Source organism: Malania oleifera, chromosome 13, assembly GCF_029873635.1.
Source record: "Malania oleifera isolate guangnan ecotype guangnan chromosome 13, ASM2987363v1, whole genome shotgun sequence".
NCBI classification, from domain to species: domain Eukaryota; kingdom Viridiplantae; phylum Streptophyta; class Magnoliopsida; order Santalales; family Ximeniaceae; genus Malania; species Malania oleifera.
This window is the reverse complement of record NC_080429.1, coordinates 31,019,220-31,042,011: the sequence shown is the minus strand read 5'-3', so window position 1 is coordinate 31,042,011 and position 22,792 is coordinate 31,019,220. Positions and strand designations below refer to the sequence as shown.

Sequence of the window (22,792 nt, the reverse complement as noted above, 5' to 3'; positions counted from 1 at the left end):
CTTTGAGACTTCTCACTTTGCCCATTAATATCCTTCAACTTAACCAACGGAACATGTAAATCATCATCCGAACAATAACCTTTTTCCAATGGGAGTTTCTCTAAAGTATTTGTCTCCACCTCCTTATCCAATTCAAAATTATGTGGGACATACCTGAGCATGATTGTACACTCTTGTTCCAAGATTTTTGAAACCATATTACTAGATGTCATCAACTGATCATGCACTACTATACCATTTTCCACTAATAGAATATCAGCGTCGGGAACACCCATGACTGGTTCAACAATCTCCACCCTCTGCACATTCTCATACTGTTATGTGTTCATCTGCAAAATATCCACTTCAGGCCTCGGATCTTCAGGAACAAACTCCCCATCTTCCATCTCACTTTGCGGAACTTTCTCCACCATTGGCAAAATTTGTGATGTTGTTGCACCCTCTTGAACATGAGCCACCTCTAAAGGTTCTTCAACAATGCATGGATCTATCAATTCTCTCTGAACTTCATTCCCTTTATCCAATTTCTTCACACGCCAAACTTCTTGTCGATTTTCTTGTCTAGCATTTTTCATATCCTTACTTCTATCCTCAATTTTCTGTTTCCTTTCACCCACTCGGCATACCACCTTTGAATGCCCTTGTCTATGACATTTCTCACAACAAAATCCTTGCTTTTCATACCTTACTTCCTGCCAAATTTCATGATTTGCAGAAACCACAATCTAGAAAACATCCACTTGATCTTCCAATAAATGCACCTCCACGCACATTCTCGCACCTGTAGCCCTAGTTTGGTTAAGCGTAGCATTGTCAGTTCCCAGGTATCGACCAAACCTCGTGGCTAGAATTTGTAAACAATCAGGCCTGTACATATGCATCGGAAAGAAGACCAAGGAGAAATAACCATTGAGGGGCCAAGGATGGTTCCTGCTTCAAATTGAAATCCTTTGTCCATCGAAAAAGACGAAATGGAAACCTAGCCAAAATCCTTCCTTCATGAGAACATCCATGAAGAAAATCTCGTACATTCGTCATCTGAACCAGTATGTGAAAATCATCCATGAAACTAACAGAAGGGATCTTCGAAAGGCCCCAAGACTTTATGATATTCAAACGGATAACGTCAATGGATGGTCTAGATCGCAATAATTTTAAAACCAACGCAAATCGAAAATCTTCCGCCACTTTGTTCATCTCAGTCTTAGAGAATATGAAACCAATATCTCCATCCTTCTTAATAGGATATCTCATGGGTAGTTTGAAAGAGGAAGATGACGAGTTAACAGCCTGAGAATGTGATACTACATGGGTATACGACAAAGGTCCTGAACCACCTTTCGAAAGAGGCCCCACTAGTGGAGGATCCCCTATACGGCCGACAGGCGCCGCCATCTAAACTCTAGGCTGTAGGCATCTTTCTTAGACTAAATCTTAGATGGTTGAAGAGATACATACCTGATTAAAGATTTTTTGAGTACTGGTAGAAAAAAAGCTTACCGAATTCAATGTCTTGGAGATCCGACAGGCGGCGAGATGGGCAACCATCTGTGGTTGTGGCTAGTGACTTTGCTCTCTGGCGAATCGCGCACAGTAGGAGGAGGCTTGGGATGTGGATGTGGGATGTGAGTGGGAGAGATGCAGAGCTCGAAGTCCCCATGGGTGTCAAACTTTCCCCTGGTTCTGAATTCTAGACCGCCATCGCGAGACTCCTATGCAAAACTCGGAACTGCACAAGCCACTGTCTGCATCTCCTCTACAATCCACGAATGGCTCCCTCACGTTCCTGAAACCACTGTCGTCTCAAAGCTGTCGTCGTGAGAGTTTCTCCTCTGCAAATCCTAGAAATGGCACAAACTTCCGTCTGAGTCTCCTCTGCAAATCCCCGAAAGGCACCGAGTCACCGTCTTCGTCATCGCTAGAGCTAGGGTTCGTCGCCGTCATCACGAGGGCTAGGGGTCCTCTGCGAAAGGGGAGGAAAAAGGTATTTATTGTATATTATTGAGCGAGATTCTTGTTGGGAATTAAGAACAAATTCTCGAAATCTGTGAGAAACAAAATAGAGAAAGAATATGCGCCAAAGAAATATCAATCACACGCACAAGGCAATATTTACGTGGTTCGGCAATTTTGCCTACGTCCACAGAGTTGTAGGGTTTTTACTATTATCAGGAAAAAAATACAGAGAGTGCGGCAGTACAATGCTCTCCCTCTCGCTCTCTCGCAAAGTATGATCGCATACCCTAATCACCCAAAAACAATCCTTTTATATGTTGCGCATAGGGTTCCGAATGGGCTACAAAATGGGCCCAAAAATATTTTTCCATGGATTAAGCCTTTGGATAGAAATCTCTCATTAAAGAAATGTCGGGTCATCATCCAAATTTAACGCAACTAGGCTCCACAAAAGCCCAACAATTCTTTTAGGAGATTGTTTCCATATTTAGAGTAGAGATTGTACTGTAAGTAGTTTGTACTAGCTTATAAAAAATTATTTAAGAAATATAGAAATTATTCATTCTTATTTCATAAGTCAATTCATGCACCCAACCTAGCAGATCATATGGAAGCAGTGATCCAAATTTTATAATGGAACTTGGGATATAACTAGAGTTTTATTTATTTTTTTTTCCTTTTTGAAAAATTTGTGATTTTCTAAGAATGTTAATGAATTACCTCTTTTAAGGAAGTTTTCATCATGCCCATTTTTGAATTTCTATCATTTGTGAATTAATTATGATATGAATAGTAGAAGAAAAAGTGGGCAAACTTGCAACCATCACTCCCATTAGAACTGTAGGGGATTAGATTCTGTATTTATTGTAAGAAGCTCAATCAATACATGAAGTATTTATGGTGTCTATAGACATGTTTTCTCCCCCTAAAAAATGATTAGGTCCTGTATTTAGAAGAGTCTAAGAGAGCTAGCCCTTGGCGTTATCCCGAGTCAAATTTCAGTTCTTCTTGCTATTTTCTGTTAACATTTTTTTTTGAAAAAAAAAATATGAGAAAAATTAGAATTCTGTTAAGGATACGTTGGAGAATGCAGAAATTTTTTTCTGCTATGAAGATATGTAAGATGCACTGGGTGCAGATCAATTAAAGATATACTTTTTATTCATTTTATTTTATTTTTTATAATCAAACATAAAAAAATGAACTGAATTTTCTCATATTTTTTATTTAATTTTTTCTCTAATATTTTCTAAATTCTAAATGTGAGCAAAATTTTTGGCAAAATTAAAAACAAAAGCAAAATAAAAAAAATGGTTCAAATTATGTATTGATTTTATGTCTCCATCGGCAGCCATATTAGACCCAAAAGGCAACAAAATGAATATGCATGCCGTGGCCATGCCATGAATCATGATGATCGGTCAATGCCCATCGATCACAGTTCACTGCCTCAAACTGTAATTAGAGCCTTTGTTCTGATAATTAATTATCCAAAACAGGGAAAAAGAAAAGCGTATTAATTGTATGGCGAATGAAACAGGGTATGTAAACTCAAGAAGTCCTTGTATGGATTCAAACAATCTCTTAGAGCATGGTTCGACAGATTTGCGAAGGTGGTAAAAAACCAAGGATACCGACAAGGGCAATCAGATCACACTATGTTTTTTCATCAGTCTGAAAGTGGTAAGAAAACAATTCTCATTTTGTATATTGATGATATAATCCTAACTGGAGATGATATAGTAAAGATAGAAAGATTGACGAAAGTCCTAGTTGCCGAGTTTGAAATTAAAGAGGTGGGACAAATGTGATACTTCTTAGGAATGGAAGTTGCCAGATCAAAAAAGGGTATTAGTGTCTCTCAGCGAAAGTATATCCTTGATTTCCTAACCGAAACTGGCATGCTTGGATGCAAACCTAGTGAAACCCCCATTGAAGTAGTAAGAGAGTTGAAGACTACGAAATATCAGTTGAAAAGGAGAGGTATCAAAGATTGGTTGGTAAACTCATCTATCTATCACATACCAGACCCAACATTGCATTTGCAGTTAGTGTGGTAAGCCAACACATGCATTCACCCAAAAAGACTCACCTAGATGTCGTGTGCAAGATCCTTATGTATCTTAAAGGCTCTTTGGGTAAAGGACTCTTCTTCAAGAAGTGTGAAAGTAAGGAAGTAGAAGTTTTTACAGATGCAGATTGGGTAGGATCAACTGAAGATAGAAGGTCTACCACCGAATATTGCACCTTTGTTTGGGGGAATTTGGTGACTTGGAGGAGTAAAAAACAAAATGTAGTGGCTCGAAGTGGTGTTGAGGCTAAATTTAGGACGGCTGCACAAGGGATATGTGAAGGACTGTTGTTACGGAAACTCTTCGAAGAATTACAGATCTTGATGAAATTCTCTATCAAACTCTACTGTGACAACAAAACAACCATCATTATCTTTCTTAATCTAGTTTAACATGACAGGACTAAGCATGTATAAGTAGACCGACACTTTATCAAGGAAAAGGTTGAAGAAGGAATCATTTGTATAACGTATGCACCTACCAAGGAACAAACCGCAGACATCCTTACCAAATGGTTAGCTCGACAAAGTTTCGATGATTTCATCTACAAGTTGGACATAATCAATATCTATGATCCAACTTGAGGGGGAGTGTAGAAATCCCGTGTATTTTGGAGATATTTGGGGGGTGTTTATTGTATATTATTGAGTGAGATTCTTTTAAGAGATTGTTTCCATATTTAGAGCAGAGATTGTATTATAAGTAGTTTGTACTGACTTGTACAAAATTATTTAAGAAATACAGAAATTATTCATTTTGATTTCATAAGTCAATTCATGCACCAACCTAGCAGATCATATGGAAGCAGTGATCTGGATTTTATAATGGAACCTGAGATATAGTTAGAGTTTTATTTTTTTACTTTTGAAAAATTTGTGATTTTTTAGGAATGTTAGTGAATTATGCAAATAATAGTCTTTTAAGGATGTTTTCATCATGTCCATTTTTGAATTTCTATCATTTGTGAATTAATTATGATATGGATAGTAGAAGAAAAAGTGGGCAAACTTGTAGCCATCACTCCCATTAGAACTGCAGGAGATTAGATTCTCTATTTACTACAAGAAGCTCAATCAATACATGAAGTATTTGTAGTGTCTATAGACATGTTTTCTCCCCCTAAGAAATGATTAGGTCCTACATGAAGAGTCCAAGAGAGCTAGCCGTTGGCATTATCCCGAGTCAAATTTAAGTTCTTCTTGCTATTTTCTATAAACATTTTTTTGAAAAAAAAAAATAATGAGAAAAGTTAGAATTCTGTTAAGGATACATTGCAGAATGCAGAAATTTTTTTCTGGTATGAAGATATGTATGATGCACTGGGTGCAGGTCAACTAAAGATATACTTATTTATTTATTTTATTTTATTTTATTGATAATCAAACATAAAAAAATAAACTGAATTTTCTCATATTTTTTTTAAAATTTTTTTATCTAATATTTTTAAAATTCTAAATGCGAGCTAAATTTTTGACAAAATTAAAAACAAAAGCAAAATAAAAAAATGGTTGAAATTATGTATTGATTTCATGTCTCCATCAGCAACCATATTAGACCCAAAAGGCAGCAAAATCAAAATGAATATGCATGCCATGAATCACGATGATCGGTCGATGCCCATCGATCACAGTTCACTGCCTCAAACTGGAATTAGAGCCTTTTGTTCTGATAATTAATTATCCAAAACAGGAAAGAGAAAAGCGTATAAATTGTGTGAAAGAGAGAATTATTAGGGGAAGGGAGTTACGCAGTGGCTTCCATCTACTTGCATTAATATAACACAAATTATAACAATTTTTTTTAATGAATTTATAATAAATAATTGATAAAAAGTTACTAATTCCAAATATTACTTTCAAAATATCTTTATTATTCTATTATTCTCTCGAATTTATTCAAGAAAAATGGAAAAATCAAACCAAACCGAGCCCTTATCAAGCAAATCCTACAACTGATCTTTTAATTCTGTTAACTCTGTCGGTGTTATTCGATACGGTGCTTTAGAGACCAGCGCTGTACTTGGAAGTAGATCAATAGGGAAATCTACCTCACGATCAGGTGACAGACCTAGTAATTCATCTGGAAACACATCTGTAAATTCTTTCACTACAGGTGTGTTAGCAAGCTTCAATTCATTATCTGACATTTCTTTTACAAAGGCTACAAATCCCCGACAACCGATCAAGAGCAGTCTCCACATCTGAATAGCTGAAACCATCTGAGGTAGAGAGTTCACTCGTGACCCTTTAAATCTGAATTCTGGTCTTCCTGGCGGTCTAAAAATTACTTCTCTTGCATGGTAGTCTATACTGGCAAAATTAGCTGCTAGCCAATCCATGTCGAAAATAATATCAAACCTATGCATGTCTAACACTACCAAATCAGCAGATAGAATCCTCCCCTGAACATCAATTGGATAACCATGAAGCACCCTACTACATCTCACTACTGATCTGGTCAATGTAACTACTAAGAATTCAACATCTAATGTCTGTGTTTCAGTCCCACACAATTTAATACACCTCGAGGATACAAACGAGTGTGTGACACCTGAATCAAATAGTGTAATAACTTTAAATAAAAACAAATTAACTTTACCTGTCACCACTTTGTCGGCTGCCTCAGCATCACCCGGCGTTAGAGCAAAGACCCTAACTCGAACCATATTTCTCTGCTGGCCTCTATGTGGCGCTTGGTAGCCTCCTCGAGCAGGTTTAGGAGTAGGAGCAGTACCAATCTGAGCATGACAGTTCCTCATCATATACCCTGGCTCCCTATATCAGTAGCAAACACCTCGCTCGGTATGACACTCCCCCAGGTGTCTCTTCCAGTAAGACAAGCAAGCTGGAGATGGCTGTACACCCTGAAAACCGCGATTCCCGGTCTCCTGCCTCCGAGCTCTATAGTAGCCACCTCTCTTCCCTGAACCACAACCGACTCCTTGCTGGGAACCAGAAGGTGTGGATCTCTTCTTCTGTCTCTACTCCTCAGCCTTCAATCGCTCCCCAACTTCTGCTATAGTGGCCCTATCCATTAATTCAGTAAAATCCTTTAACTTCAATATCGACACCTGCTTATGAATTTCTCTCCTCAAACCTCTCTCAAACTGTCGTACCTTCTTTGCTTCAGCTAGTATGATGTATGGGGCAAAGCAAGATAATTTGATCAACCTCGCTGCGTACTGCTGTACGGTCTATTGTCCCTACTTCAGATTTAGAAATTCCTCTATCTTAACTTCCCTTGACGAGGCTGGAAAATACCTATCGAAGAATGTCTCCTTAAACCGCTCCCATGCTATCTCCACAGGTACTGTCCTCTGCTGCTCTAGGAGTTTCACCGCCGTCCACCACCTCTTGGCTTCCCTAGTCAATCTATAGGTAGCGAACAACACCCTCTGCTTCTTAGAAAATTGCAGCACTGTAAATATTTTCTGTATCTCCTGCACCCAGTTTTCAGCGACTGTAGGATCTGTTCCCCTTGAGAAGTTTGAAGGATTCATCTTTATGAATTTCTCTATCGAGCTACCGTGGCTTGCCGAAGGACCACCTTGTTCCCTCGAACTCCTAGCAATTTCGGCCATAACTTGCTGTGCCACGCTATGTAAGACTACATCTGAGCACTACCCACAGCGCTTGAGGGTCTAGCACCCTCATTCCCACTGGCATGGGCACTACCGCCACCAGGGTCCATCCTAAAAAACAAATAACTTAACTCAGAACCCCTTCACTTTACATATCACCTAGCCAATATAGTATGTACTCCTAATTAATTCATCTCTCCAGATTTTAATTCAAGGTTCAATCCTGCAACCTAGATACCCAACCCGATGATAGTTTACCATGACTTTCTTGAAATCGTCACCCCAGGAAAATCACACAAACCACCATGAAAGTCCTTCATCTAGACTACAAAGTCAAACCTCAAATTCCCTTATCCAATACTCTGATATTATTATTGCTGCATTCTAGAGTCTACAAAACCTACTATCCTAGGCTTTGATACCAAACTGTAACAACCTGCTTAAATATTCATATAATAAAACATAATTAATAACAAAGTCAACCCGAACTCGTGGGTATCGGGGACACCTATCATACACAGTGGAAACCTAAGCAGTAAAAAATTTAAATCATATTTTCATAACCATAAAATCCAAATACCAGAGTTAACTACATTTCCAAATGTCTGTGTTTATATCTAAGAACCCACCACACCAATCTTTGGCTCCTAGATAAAAAAACTTACCCTCCTAGTAGGGTAGAACTACACTATCTCAATGGCGGCCTCGATCTGCCAGTCCTCCTGGGTTTCCTAAAAATTATTTAAGTTCGGGGGTGAGACACTTCTCAGTAAGGGAAAATAAACTAAATACAGCTGTGTGGCAATATGAACATTTAATGCAATTATACATATACAATATATTTCATATATCTGTAAACATTCATCATAATATACTGAATAATCATATACTTTCGTATTTTCTAATAAATCATTCCGTTCATAGAATGTTTGTTATAGTTGATAGTACTGAAAACATCACAGTGAAATATAGAGCTGATGGGATAGTTGAACGGTATAAAGCCCAACTTGTTGCAAAAGGATTTACGCAAACCTATGACATTAATTACTACACGAAGATATTTGCACTAGTGGCAAAACTGAATATAGTTCAGGTCCTCTTGTCCTTGGCAGCTAACTTGGATTGGCCACTGCAGCAACTCGACATTAGGAATGTATTTCTAAGTGGCGAGTTAGAAGAAGAAGTTTACATGACGATACCTCTAGGTTTTAGTAAGAGAGGTGAAGAAAACAGGGTATGTAAACTCAAGAAGTCCCTGTATGGACTCAAGCAACCTCCTAGAGCATGGTTCGACAGATTTGCGAAGGTGATAAAAAACCAAGGATACCGATAAGGGCAATCAGATCACACTATGTTTTTTCATCAGACTGAAAGTGGTAAGAAAAAAATTCTGATTGTGTATGTTGATGATATAATCCTAATCGGAGATGATCCAATAGAGATGGAAAGATTGAAGAAAGTCCTATTTGCTGAGTTTGAAGTTAAAGAAGTGGGACAAATGCGATACTTCTTAGGAATGGAAGTTGCCAGATCAAAAAGGGTATTAGTGTCTCTTAGCGAAAGTATATCCTTGATCTCATAACCGAAATTGGCATGCTTGGATGCAAAATGGAAGTTGCCAGATCAAAAAAGGGTATTAGTGTCTCTCAGCGAAAGTATATCCTTGATCTCCTAACCGAAATTGGCATGCTTGGATGCAAACCTAGTGAAACCCCCATTGAAGCAGTAAAGAGAGTTGAAGATTGTGGAATATCAGTTGAAAAATAGAGGTATTAGAGATTGGTTGGTAAACTCATCTATCTATCACATACCAGACCCAACATTGCATTTACTGTTAGTGTGGTAAGCCAATACATGCATTCACCCAAAAAGACTCACCTAGATGCCGGGTACAAGATCCTTAGGTATCTCAAGGGCTCTCCGGGTAAAGAACTCTTCTTCAATAAGTGTGAAAGTAAGGAAGTAGAAGTTTTCACGGATGCAAATTGGGCAGGATCAACAGAAGATAGAAGGTCTACCACCGGATATTGCACATTTGTATTAGAAAATTTGGTGACTTGGAGGAGTACAAAATAGAATGTACTGGCTCGAAGTAGTGTTGAGACTAAATTCAGGGCAGCTGCACAAGGGATATGTGAAGGATTGTGGTTATGGAAACTCTTCGAAGAATTACAGATCCCGATGAAATTCTCTATCAAACTCTACTGTGACAACAAAACAACCATCAATATCTCTCTTAATCTAGTTCAACATGATAGGACTAAGCATGTATAAGTAGACCGACACTTTATCAAAGAAAAGGTTGAAGAAGGAACCATTTGTATGTCGTATGTACCTACCAAGGAACAAACTGCAGACATCTTTACCAAAGGAGCAGCTTAATCCATTCATTGCTTAACCACTCGAACCATGAAAAATAAAACACTAGTCTAATTATACAACATAAATGACGGATAAGACCTTTCTTTTTAGCTAGACTTGGTCCGTCAATATTTATTTTCAAAAATAGAATTGATGTATAGAAGAATTTGATAACTAGTTTACATAAATAAAAAAAAAATTCCTGGCTATTAATATAACATAAATTATAACAAAATTATTTTATGAATTTATACTAAAGAATTGATAAAAAGTAACTAATTCCAAATATTACTTTCAAAATATCTCTATTATTCTATTATTCTCTCGTATTTATTCAAGAAAAATGGAAAAATCAAACCAAACCGAGCCAAATGTCGTATTTGACTCATGAAAAATAATGCACTTGTCTATTTAGTTAGACTTGGTCAGTCAATAAATATGAGTCCCTTTTTCTTTTTTTGTTGCTTTGTTCACCCCCCCCCCCTCCTTTTTTTTTTTTTAAAAAAATTTTTGGGTGTCCTAAATCATGCCCAAACTGAAAATCCATGTTTGAAATTAAAATTTTCAAGCAATGAGCAAATAGAAATAATAAGTGCGAAGCTCGTGGAATGAGGGATTAGTCCAGTACAACAGTGCAGTCTTCACGCTAAAGTGACCTAGGCTGTGACTCTGACAACAAATCAATTTCTTAGTAGCTTCCTCCCCATTAAAACATTAAAAGCATTTTTATAAAATTTATATAAAAAAAATAAATAAACAAGGAGCAGCTTAATCCATTCATTGCTTAACCACTCGAACCATGAAAAATAATACACTAGTCTAATTATACAACATAAATGATGGATAAGACCTTTCTTTTTAGCTAGACTTGGTCCGTCAATATTTATTTTCAAAAATAAAATTGATGAATAGAAGAATTTGATAACTAGTTTACATAAAAAAAAAAAAAAATTGCTGGCTATTAATATAACATAAATTATAACAAAATTATTTTATAAATTTATACTAAAGAATTGATAAAAAGTAACTAATTCCAAATATTACTTTCAAAATATCTCTATTATTCTATTATTCTCTCGTATTTATTCAAGAAAAATGGAAAAATCAAACCAAACCGAGCCAAATGTCGTATTTGACTCATGAAAAATAATGCACTAGTCTATTTAGTTAGACTTGGCCAATCAATAAATATGAGTCTCTTTCTCTTTTTTTGTTGCTTTGTTCCCCCCCCCCCCCCTTTTTTTTTTTTTTTTTTTAAATTTTTGGGTGTCCTAAATCATGCCCAAACAGAAAATCCATGTTTGAAATTAAAATTTTCAAGCAATGAGCAAATAGAAATAATAAGTGCGAAGCTCGTGGAATGAGGGATTAGTCCAGTACAACAGTGCAGTCTTCACACTAAAGTGACCTGGGCTATGACTCTGGCAACAAATCAATTTCTTAGTAGCTTCCTCTCCATTAGAACATTAAAAGCATTTTTATAAAATTTATATATAAAAAATAAATAAACAAGGAGCAGCTTAATCCATTCATTGCTTAACCACTCGAACCATGAAAAATAATACACTAGTCTAATTATACAACATAAATGACGGATAAGACCTTTCTTTTTAGCTAGACTTGGTCCGTCAATATTTATTTTCAAAAATAGAATTGATGTATAGAAGAATTTGATAACTAGTTTACATAAAAAAAAAAAAAAATTGCTGGCTATTAATATAACATAAATTATAACAAAATTATTTTATGAATTTATACTAAAGAATTGATAAAAAGTAACTAATTCCAAAATTACTTTCAAAATATCTCTATTATTCTATTATTCTCTCGTATTTATTCAAGAAAAATGGAAAAATCAAACCAAACCGAGCCAAGTGTCGTATTTGACTCATGAAAAATAATGCACTAGTCTATTTAATTAGACTTGGCCAGTCAATAAATATGAGTCTCTTTCTCTTTCTTTGTTGCTTTGTTCTCCCTCCCCCCCCCCCCTTTTTTTTTTTTTTTTTTTAATATTTGGGTGTCCTAAATCATGCCCAAACTGAAAATCCATGTTTGAAATTAAAATTTTCAAGCAATGAGCAAATAGAAATAATAAGTGTGAAGCTCATGGAATGAGGGATTAGTCCAGTACAACAGTGCAGTCTTCACGCTAAAGTGACCTGAGTTGTGACTCCGGCAACAAATCAATTTCTTAGTAGCTTCCTCCCCATTAAAATATTAAAAGCATTTTTATAAAATTTATATAAAATAAATAAATAAACAAGGAGCAGCTTAATCCATTCATTGCTTAACCATTCGAACCATGAAAAATAATACACTAGTCTAATTATACAACATAAATGACGGATAAGACCTTTCTTTTTAGCTAGACTTGGTCCTGTCAATATTTATTTTCAAAAATAGAATTGATGTATAGAAGAATTTGATAACTAGTTTACATAAAATAAAATAAAATTGCTGGCTATTAATATAACATAAATTATAACAAAATTATTTTATGAATTTATACTAAAGAATTGATAAAAAGTAACTAATTCCAAATATTACTTTCAAAATATCTCTATTATTTTATTATTGTCTCGTATTTATTCAAGAAAAATGGAAAAATCAAACCAAACCGAGCCAAATGTCGGTTAATAATTTTTTAGCTTTATTTTAGTTTAGAATTTTTAATTTTGTTTAGTTATTTGTTTGATTTCAATTTGACTCATACAGTAACTATGATTGATCAAGTTAGATTGACATATTACAAATTTATGTAGAATATATTTTATATAACTATATTAATACTTTAATTTAATTTTTAAATTTTAAAATTGACACACCAATTATACTATATATATATATATATATATATATATATATATATATAAAAGAAAAAAAAATTGATGGTACCCTAAATTTTAATAAAATTGGATCCTATGATTTGATTCAATTAATTGGATATTTACTTTAAAACTATTAAATTGAATTTTGACTAATCATTTGAACTGATTTCATCATCTCAATTATTTTAGACCACATGTATGGTTTCTTGACAATCCTACCTCAAAACTGCATTATGTATTTTTACTTGTAAATTTATGTATGTACTTGAATTTCTTACTAAAAGAAAAGAAGACATTTTCTACATATAGAAGACCAAAAGTAGAAGTTCATTGGAAGGCAGTTGGCAAAGTCATGCGATCAGAACTGCATTAATGAGAAACGGGAAACTACTATGTGAAACAAGAAAATAAAAGAAAAATATGAGCTAGAAAATCCATGTTTGAAATTAAAATTTTCAGGCAATGAGCATATAGAAATAATAAGTGCGAAGCTCAGTACAACAGCGCAGTCTTCATGCTAAATTGACCTGGGGTGTGACTCCAGCAACAAATCAATTTCTTAGTAGCTTCCTCCTCAGCATTTGCTAACAAATTACAATTAAAGAGCTGATGAAGATTACCACGTACATACGCATGATCTATAAATACAAATTGCTCATCGTCTTCAAATTCAAATGGGAAAAAAACATAGAAGCATTTTTATTTAGCCTGTGCTATTTGCATGCATCCATAAGAATGGATGCACACCCAACAACAATTTTGGTGGTTGTTCTGGTGCTGCTTTCTTGGGTCAGGGTAGTGAGTTTCTCTAATGGAAATCCAAATGCCATCCATTGTAGGGCAGAGGAAAGAGAAGCCCTTCTCGAGTTTAAAAAGGTCTCAGGGATCTTTCCAACCGCCTCTCTTTGTGGGTAGGCGAAGATTGTTGCAGGTGGAGAGGAGTTCGCTGTGACAACATTACCGGTCATGTTCTCCATCTCAACCTCTCCAATCCAATCAACTTTAATATTTATGATTTTTACGATTATGGTTCTCATATCGATGCTTTCAAGAGGTCCAGGTTGGGTGGGAACATAAGTGGTTCATTGTTGCAGTTGAAGCATCTCCGGCACTTGGACTTGAGTCGCAATGATTTTGGAGGGCTTAAAATTCCTGATTTCTTTGGTTCCCTCGCCTCTCTCACATATTTTAACCTGTCTTTGGCAGGATTTGGTGGCTCCATTCCACCTCAGATTGGGAATCTTTCAAGTTTGCGTTATCTTGATCTTGGCCGCAATTTTTATTATAATGATTTGTACGTTACGTCAGATGACGTAAGATGGATTTCTCATCTCACCTCAATTGAGTTTCTAGACATGAGTTATGTGGATCTCAGCCGGGCATCCAGTAATTGGCTAAAGGTGATGAGCATGCTCCCTTCCTTATCCACTTTACACTTGTCTAGTTGTTCGCTAGGTAACACTCTTCCACTTTCTCATGTCAATTTTTCTTCTCTTTCCACCCTTGATCTCTCCGATAACCTCTTCGATTCTTCAATATTTGGCTGCCTCTCTGGTCTTCCTTCTTTTCTTTCACTCAGTCTGTGGGGTTCCAATTTCCTAGGGGGTTCAATTCCTATCTCTCTACAAAACATGTCCACTTTGATCTTTCTCTATGTGAATTCAACTCTACAGTACCAGAATTGTTGTATGGTATGACTACCCTCCAAAGCCTCGATCTTTCAATTAACAATCTTCAAGGTACAATTTCAGGTGCTATTGACAATCTTACGTCACTCACGGAACTCCATCTAGATGGCAATGACCTTGAAGGAAGGATCCCAAGATCCTTGGGAAATCTTTGCAATTTAAGAGTTTTACATTTGTCATCGAACCAATTCAATGGAGATATATCTGAATTTTTGGGACATAATTCATGCTTCCAGGAGACACTGGAGTCTTTGGTTTTAAGTGGAAATCACCTATCAGGCCAATTGCCCGATCAATTAGCAGAATTTAAAACTTTGTCCTATCTTGATATTTCTACCAACTCCATTTCTGATCCAATTCCTGTGTCTATAAGGAAATTGTCATCGTTAAGGGACTTGGATATTTCTTCCAACTTTTTCAACGGGAGTATTCTAGAAAGTCTTGGGAGTTTCTCAAAATAAGAAACGCTGTACATCAGTAAGAATTCCTTACAGGGCACCATTTCAGAAGTGCACTTGGCAAATCTGACGAGGCTGAAATATTTTTATGCTAATCAGTTAAATCAGTTGGCCTTGCAAGTGAGTCGCAACTGGATTCCATCATTTCAACTCCTTAAATTTTCAATGAGCTCAAGCCACGTGGGGCCTCAATTTCCTAGATGGCTGGAAACGCAGAAGAATCTCAGGCAGTTAGAACTACGCCATGCATCAATATCAGATGTCATCCCCGCTTGGTTCTGTAGCCTATCTCAGATCTCTTATTTGGATTTATCGCAGAACCAGATCCAAAGCACATTGCCACCCATGTCTTCTATTTTATATTATTTAGATCTTTCCAAAAATTTCTTAAATGGATCGGTTACTGCGCACTTTTGTAGAAGGAAAGAGAAGGAAACAAACTTGACATATGTAGATCTATCAAGCAATCATTTCTCTGGAGAACTTCCTGATTGCTGGATGAAATTCAAACAGTTAAGGGTCTTGAGATTGGACAACAATAATTCCAAAGGAAATATGCCAAGCTCCATGAGTTCTCTAACATCTCTCGAGTATTTACAGTTGGGCAGAAACAACCTTTCTGGGAAAATACCTACGGTATTTCGAAAATTTAATAATTTAATAGTTTTGGATCTTGGGGAGAATAAATTTTCTGAAAGCATACCATCGTGGACGGGGAAAAGCTTTCCTGGGCTAAGAATCCTTCGCCTCCGTTCAAAATGTTCGGTGGCATTATTCCACCCAATCTCTGTCTTCTCAATTCTCTTCAAATCCTAGACCTCGCGCATAATAACATCTCAAGTACCATTCCAAAATGTTTTGGTGACTTCAACGCAATGGTCAACGAGCCATATAATTCATGGTACTTCGCACTTTATAGTTATAATGGATTTAGGCTGCCGTTGACGATCTTCGCAGATAGCATACTGCTGGTAATGAAAGATCAGGAGTATGAATATGGTAGTTCAATCCTTCCATTGGCGAGAAGCATGGACCTTTCACGTAACAACTTATACGGAGAGATCCCTACAGAGTTGACCCGTCTCCAAGGTTTGATATCCTTAAACTTGTCTATGAATAAATTTCACGGAATGATCCCTAAGAAGATTGGTAGCATGACACAATTGGAGTCTTTTGATTTATCAATGAACCAACTTACTGGTGAAATTTCAAATGGTATATCAAATTTGACATTCTTGCATATTTTAAACTTGTCATATAACAACTTGTCAGGTAGAATTCCTTTGAGCACCCAAATCCAATCCTTTAGTCCACTCAGTTTCATTGGCAACCATGACCTCTGTGGCCCTCCACTTGTACCAAATATGATGATCATGTTGTTCCAATTATACCAAAGGGTGGCATGGAGGAGAAGCATGATATATGGATTGACATGAAGTGGTTTTATATGGGCTTCCCATTTGGATTTGTGGTGGGCTTTTGGGTAGTTTTGGGTCCTTTAGCATTTACCAAGACTTTAGATTGGCCTATTTTTCAGTACTTGGATGACTTGAAATACAAAGTATTTAGATTTCTCCTTTGAGTCAATGTAATTCGTAAGTCCATGTTTCAGTACTTAATAACACAACACAAGGTCTTATGGGTTGTCTTTATAATTTTGCCGACATTATGTTTTTCTTACAATTTTGCAGACTTCTATTTACAAATTATAAGTCTATGTACAACTAAAAAATTGGCCTTACATGTTGGATTTAAGGCAATGATCTTATTGATTTAGTGTTTACCCCTATATATATAAAATATATAAAAAGTCTTTATAAAATGCATGTGTTATAAATTTGTTTATTTTCTCTGCCCAAGATGACAAATAAGTATCTCTAGTCCTCATTTTCTAAATTAACTTTTTTTTTTCCCACTATACCAAGAATTTCTATTTAACACTGCATTATAATTGATGTGGCATGCCATATGAGTGAAAAAAAAAATGTCATTGTTGAAAAATTTTGACACCAAACATTTTCTTGTTTTTATATATTGAATACAATGATATGATTTTGCAAGTATTAGACCCTCTGATTTCAAAATATGACAATGGAAACTAGGATATAGTTAGAGTTTTATTTTTGAAAAATTTGTGATTTTCTAGGAATGTTAGTGAATTATGCAAATAATAGTCTTTTAAGGATGTTTTCATCATGTCCATTTTTGAATTTCTATCATTCTTGAATTATGAGATGAATAGTGGAAGAAAAAGTGTGCAAACTTGCAGCCATCACTCCCATTAGAATTGCACGGGATTAGATTCTCTATTCACTGCAAGTAGCTCAATACAAATTTCCACTTTTTTTTCTTCCCTAAATTAACCTAAACATGTCTATAATAATAATAATAATAATAATTGAGTATGATTTTGACATGCATAAAATGAATTAGAATATTAAATTTCTTATGAGATTGAACTGAGTTAAATAACTGTTTTAATGAATTTACCTTTCCTAAAAAAAATTGTGAACTAAAAAAATTGTTTTCATAATTATCCTACTTTGTTAAATTATACATTATCTATAAAGAATAGACTAATAATTTAAAAGATTAAAAACATTCTTATAAAAATTATAAATTAAAAAAAAACAAACAAACAAACACCAGCTTAATCTATTCATTGCTCAACCACTCTTGATTCATGAAAAATAATACACTAGTCTAATTATATAACATAAATAACAGATAAGACGTTTCTTTTTAGCTAGAATTGGTCTGTCAATGTTTATTTTCAAAAATAGAGTTGTTCTATAGAAGAATTTGATAACTAGTTTACACAAAAAAAATATGTTGGCTATTAATATGACATAAATTATAACAAAAATATTTTTATGAATTTATAATAAAGAATAGATAAAAAGTAACTAATTCCAAATATTACTTTCAAAATATCTCTATTATTTTCTCTCATATTTATTTCACAGTGGATGAAATTAGAGGAGAGCAAGAAAAATAGAAAAATCAAACCAAAAGGAGCCAAAATGTCGGTTAATAATTTTCTAGCTTTGTTTTAGTTTACAATTTTTAATTTTTTTGGTTAGTTATTTGATTTCAACTTGACTCATACAGTAACTATGGTAAATCGAGTTAGATGGGCATATTATAAATTTATGTAGAATAAATATTATGTAACTATATTAATACTTGAATTTAATGTTCAAATTTTAAAATTGAAGCATCAATTATAATATATAGAAGAAAAAAAAATTGATGATGCCCTAAATTTTAATTAAATTGGATCCTATGGTTTGATTCAATAAATTGAATATTTACTAAAAACTATTAAATTATATTTTGACTAACCATATGAACTGATTCCATCTCAATTATATATGTTAGCATCGTGATCAAATGAGGATTATGGGTAGAGCAATTAACACATGTTAAGTAACTAAGTGTGAGACCCAAACTACTGATACATAAACCATGTAATTTAATTTATGCTTATCCACGAATAGGAAGAATTGAATAAAATTCAAGAGAATTGGACCCCAATAGGACCACCGGCTAAGCCATTAAATCATTAGTATTGATTTTCATGTGGAATTCAAGAGAATTCCACTATGATCTCAACTTTTGTTTCTTTAATTCTCCACCCTCAGATTTGTCATTTAGACTTTTGGTCTATTTAAAATATTAATTATTTTAAAATTAATCCATTAAATATTATTTGAATAGGCTTATAAAAAATGTTAAAAATAGGCCTATAACCACATCTAGAGGCAAGCACTAACCTTCATATGAAATCTTTGACTGTTTCTTAAATATTTTTTTTATTCAAAACGAAATGAAGAAAATTAAGGGTCGTTTAATTATGAAAAATATTTTTTATTTTAATTTTTTGAAAAGTGATGAAAAAAAGTTAGTTAATTTTTGTGTATAAATCATCGAACAACAATATAAATAATTTTAGCATTTTTTCTTGTGGAAGTAGGTTTATCTTTCATTTTTAAGTTTTTTTTTAAATAATTATGAAAATGCACCTTATTTTCTAATTCGTTAATACATAGAAAAAGCATTTTTTAGATTTTTTACTCTTACTTTGTGTACGAGAGCATGAAACTCAAATGTTAGAATTTACTTTGTGGATTATGCATATTGTTTATTCTAAATCCATGTAAATCCAAATTCAAGTCCCAAAACTCGTGATTCTAAACATTACCTCACATAAATGTTAGAAAATTAGAAAACAAGTTATCTTTTTTGTGATTGTTTTAAAATTTAGAAATAAAAAATAAAAAACTATTTTAAAAATTTAGATAAACTCTTTATTTTTTACCTTTTCAATATTAATCTTCAAAAATTAAAAACAAGTTGGAGTTTTTATAAATCTTTGGAAAACTTAAAATGAGAAAATCAAATATGTTTTCCACAGCAAAACCGGCCTTAAGTTTTTATTGTATTTTCTCTCCATTATTAATAAGAATAAATTTTTATTTAAATATGAATAAATATAGGTAAAGACAACATGTTTGTCGCAATGTCCTGAAGAAGGGTTCGGAATGGCAAGAGATAATATATATTGAAATTTGAATGGAGTTGCCACTAATATATTATTTACTTTGGTACGGTTAGAACACCTATTTACTACTCATTGATTGGTCTTTGGACGATTCTTAGGCCAATGAACCAATAATCTCAATTTACTTTATCAGAGTTGGGATTAGGAGTTCAGTTATGCGAGGGGAAGGTGTTAGCACCCCTACACACCCGTTCTACAAATGGTACCTAATTAATTATGAATTATCCCTAAATTGAATTTTGATGGGCTTTAATTAACTTATTTAAAGTAAAAAAGAAAACAAATGAACAAACTAAATAAATAAACAAAAGTAAACAAATAATTAATTAATAATTTTTTTAAAAAAATCACAGCGCGCGAATGCCAAATAAGACCTCTAAATGAGGAGATCTTGTTAGATAAATCCCCCTTATAGCAAATAGAGATGAGGTTTGAAATACCTCTTGACCCTATCATTAGGGTGCACCCATACAAAAACAAGTAAAATCATCAAAAAATATCTTTGAAAACATTCTCAGATTTTTCAAAATCTTTTCAAAATTTTTCAGTGATTTTTTTTTCTCATTTATTTGGTATTTCTATTTTTCCATTTTTTTATTCCAAGCCAAAATAATTCAAAATATTTTTCTTGACTTCAAAAATATTTTTTCAAAAAAATAATGGTTCGGATTTGAATAGGGTCAACCGGTTCAATTAAATTGAATTGGTTCAAACCCAGTGGGTGTCACGTGTCCACCCACCATGGTGACACATGACATTTTGTTTTTTTAAATTTTTTATCACGTCACCCTGACACATGTCGCTATCTGGTTGCCTCCCTTTTTACTTCTTTTTTTTTTTTTAATTTTCAAAATAAGGTGACGTCACCTTGATACGTGTCAACACTTAGTTAGCCTAGATCATAAGACATGGATTGATGACATGGCGAAGTTTTGATTGTCCAGATAAAACACAGAATGAACGGCCGATATTGAGCCATGTTGCCCCTGGGATACTTGACCGAGAATGTGCCACATGCCATCACGCGGTGGTGGCGCATGGCCCACCACCCCAAATATAAAACCCCACATTTTTTTTATTTTCTCATTTTTCTTCTTCTTCTTCTTCATGACCTCTTGGACTTGTTCTTTTTTTTTTTTTTTTCTCTCGAATTTTCTCTATTTTCTTCCTCTGTTTCTTTGTTCTTTTTCTTTTATTTTCTCATTGATTATCTTAAAAACACAACTAGCTAGGGTAGCAGTAGGAGAAAGTTTTGGGCAGTACTAGACCACGTCAAGGGCATGAGTGTGAGTCGAAGCACCATTCGTCTATCAACACATGCATAAATGATATCATTTTCCATCTAAATTTAAAAGATAAATGGAGAGAAGGTAATGAGATCTGGAGTAGCTCGAGACAACACTAGTATTTGACATGATGATTCGAGAATGGGAATGAGCACGCAACACCCTTATACAGGCAAAGGGGTTATGGTTCTTCTTCATGAGATGACACTGTGTTTGTGCATGCATGTTAGAGGAAGCTAGCTAGGCAATCCACACGCACATGTGCCCCTTTTTCCCTCTATTTAATTGTTCTTTTTATTTTATTTTCTCAATGATTATCTTATTTTTCTTGCAGATCTAAACCATACGAGAAATCAAGCCCCAGACCTGCTTCAAAAAACAAAATGCAAGATGAGTATACTCTCTCATCTGTTTTTCATTTTTCTTGAATCTCATGTTTTGAGTTCGAATTTGGTCAAGTTATGGGTGTGTTGGCTCTCCCTGAACTTAGTGTATGGACTCGGTTAGTTAGGTGACTCAATGAGGCAACTCACTGTGTCACGCCCCGAACCCAGTAATGGGACCCAGGGGGTGAAAAAGTAACCTAACCTATCCTTGTATCATACAAGATCAAGATACAGTACAATGAATGAGGGTACGACCCCGTGGGATTCCCCAGCACCCTATACACATTCACATACACATCCAGAATATACACAACGGAAAAAATGGTCTTCCTATACATGTTCTGTACCATACTAGAGTCTATACAAAGGAGTGAACTTCACAGAAATACAATACAACCCGGATTTCAGCTAAAATCACCCAAAGACCACCCAATACACTATGCTCCTACACCAGGACACTAGTTCTAGTTACTCGAAGGACCTAAAAAATATGTACGTACAGCAGGGGTGAGACACCTCTCAATAAGGCAGATACAGGTTATATCGGTGTGTTGTATTTGAGTGTTATCATGACAGCAAAACATACATAGTTAAGTGTAATTCCAATACTTTCACAAAACAGTGCATACACACACACACACACATGATCAAGTAACCCGGTGTCGTCACACCCTTCGGCCCAAAGCCGGCCCGCGATACATGGCATCCCTGACACATAGCAAACCCCAGGCTCCTATGGCATCGTACCGGTACAAGCTGGTGGATCCACACCCTTCGGTGATCAGCCGGTAAGGCTCACACCCTCAGATATAGAGCCAGACACTCTTGGCAATGTGGCAGGCGATAAACACACGCCCTTAGATATAGATCCAGACACTCTTTCAGTACGTGGAACAACTTGGAACCCGGTTCCTATTGCATTTCATTTTAAAACACAACCATGCATGCTCATATAACTAAACAAACCACACCCATTTGGTAATCCATAAATCATGATTTTTCAAACGTACACAGTTTAACAAAGTCAAGGCATGACCATCTCTAACACAGTACATAACACAATATACCAAAGGTTTTCCAACAAAACTAGGGAATGTAGCAAAGTACCCCCATTTTCCCTAAAAATTGTTACATGAAAAACCCATAATTTTACTTGTTAGACTTCCCCAAATGAGTAACCAAAACACACACAGGACCGTGAACCATAGTTCTTCCGAGTCCAATTTCAAAAATAACTGACATAAACTGAATCCCCTTATCTTTTCTCAAATGATAAATCCCGAACTCCAACGCCCCTAAACCACGAACTGAGTTCCAAAACCTACATACCACAATACAAAATATGCTCACAAACCTATTCTCTACACAACTACCAGATCAGAATTGAAAACCAAGCCTTACCTCAATTCCAAGCCAAAAGATGAAGATACCCGAATCAACGATCCGATTCGTAGAATTTGTAGAGAATCCTTCTCTGATCCTCGTGGTAACGTCGAATCAATGATTCCTGCAACGTACGTCGCAGAAATCTAGAAAGATAGAGAATAGGTTGAATTTCTAGAGAGATAGAGAGAGAATTTAAGTTTTCTTAGCTGAGAAGTAATGAAAAT

The 22,792-nt window shown here is 35.0% G+C and overlaps 1 protein-coding gene across 1 annotated transcript; it reads left to right on the top strand.

Annotated features, from left to right (window-relative positions):
• Window positions 1–1,508: 1,508 nt before the first annotated feature.
• On the top strand, window positions 1,509–14,949 carry LOC131145781 (receptor-like protein 34). The gene is made up of 4 exons (XM_058094968.1): window positions 1,509–1,593; window positions 1,695–1,984; window positions 13,895–14,378; window positions 14,474–14,949. Exons 1-4 carry the CDS (start codon window positions 1,509–1,511, stop codon window positions 14,947–14,949), a joined length of 1,335 nt encoding a protein of 444 aa, XP_057950951.1.
• The last annotated feature ends 7,843 nt before the right edge of the window (window positions 14,950–22,792 follow it).

Excerpts from the sequence above, each read along its gene's own strand:
- LOC131145781 (XM_058094968.1), top strand. The coding sequence starts at position 1,509 with ATGTCTTGGAGATCCGACAGGCGGCGAGATGGGCAACCATCTGTGGTT. Across the intron at positions 1,594-1,694 it reads TCTCTGGCGAATCGCGCACA|ACCGCCATCGCGAGACTCCT; the intron begins GTAGGAGGAGGC and ends TCTGAATTCTAG. Across the intron at positions 14,379-14,473 it reads TCCTTCTTTTCTTTCACTCA|TACCAGAATTGTTGTATGGT; the intron begins GTCTGTGGGGTT and ends TCAACTCTACAG.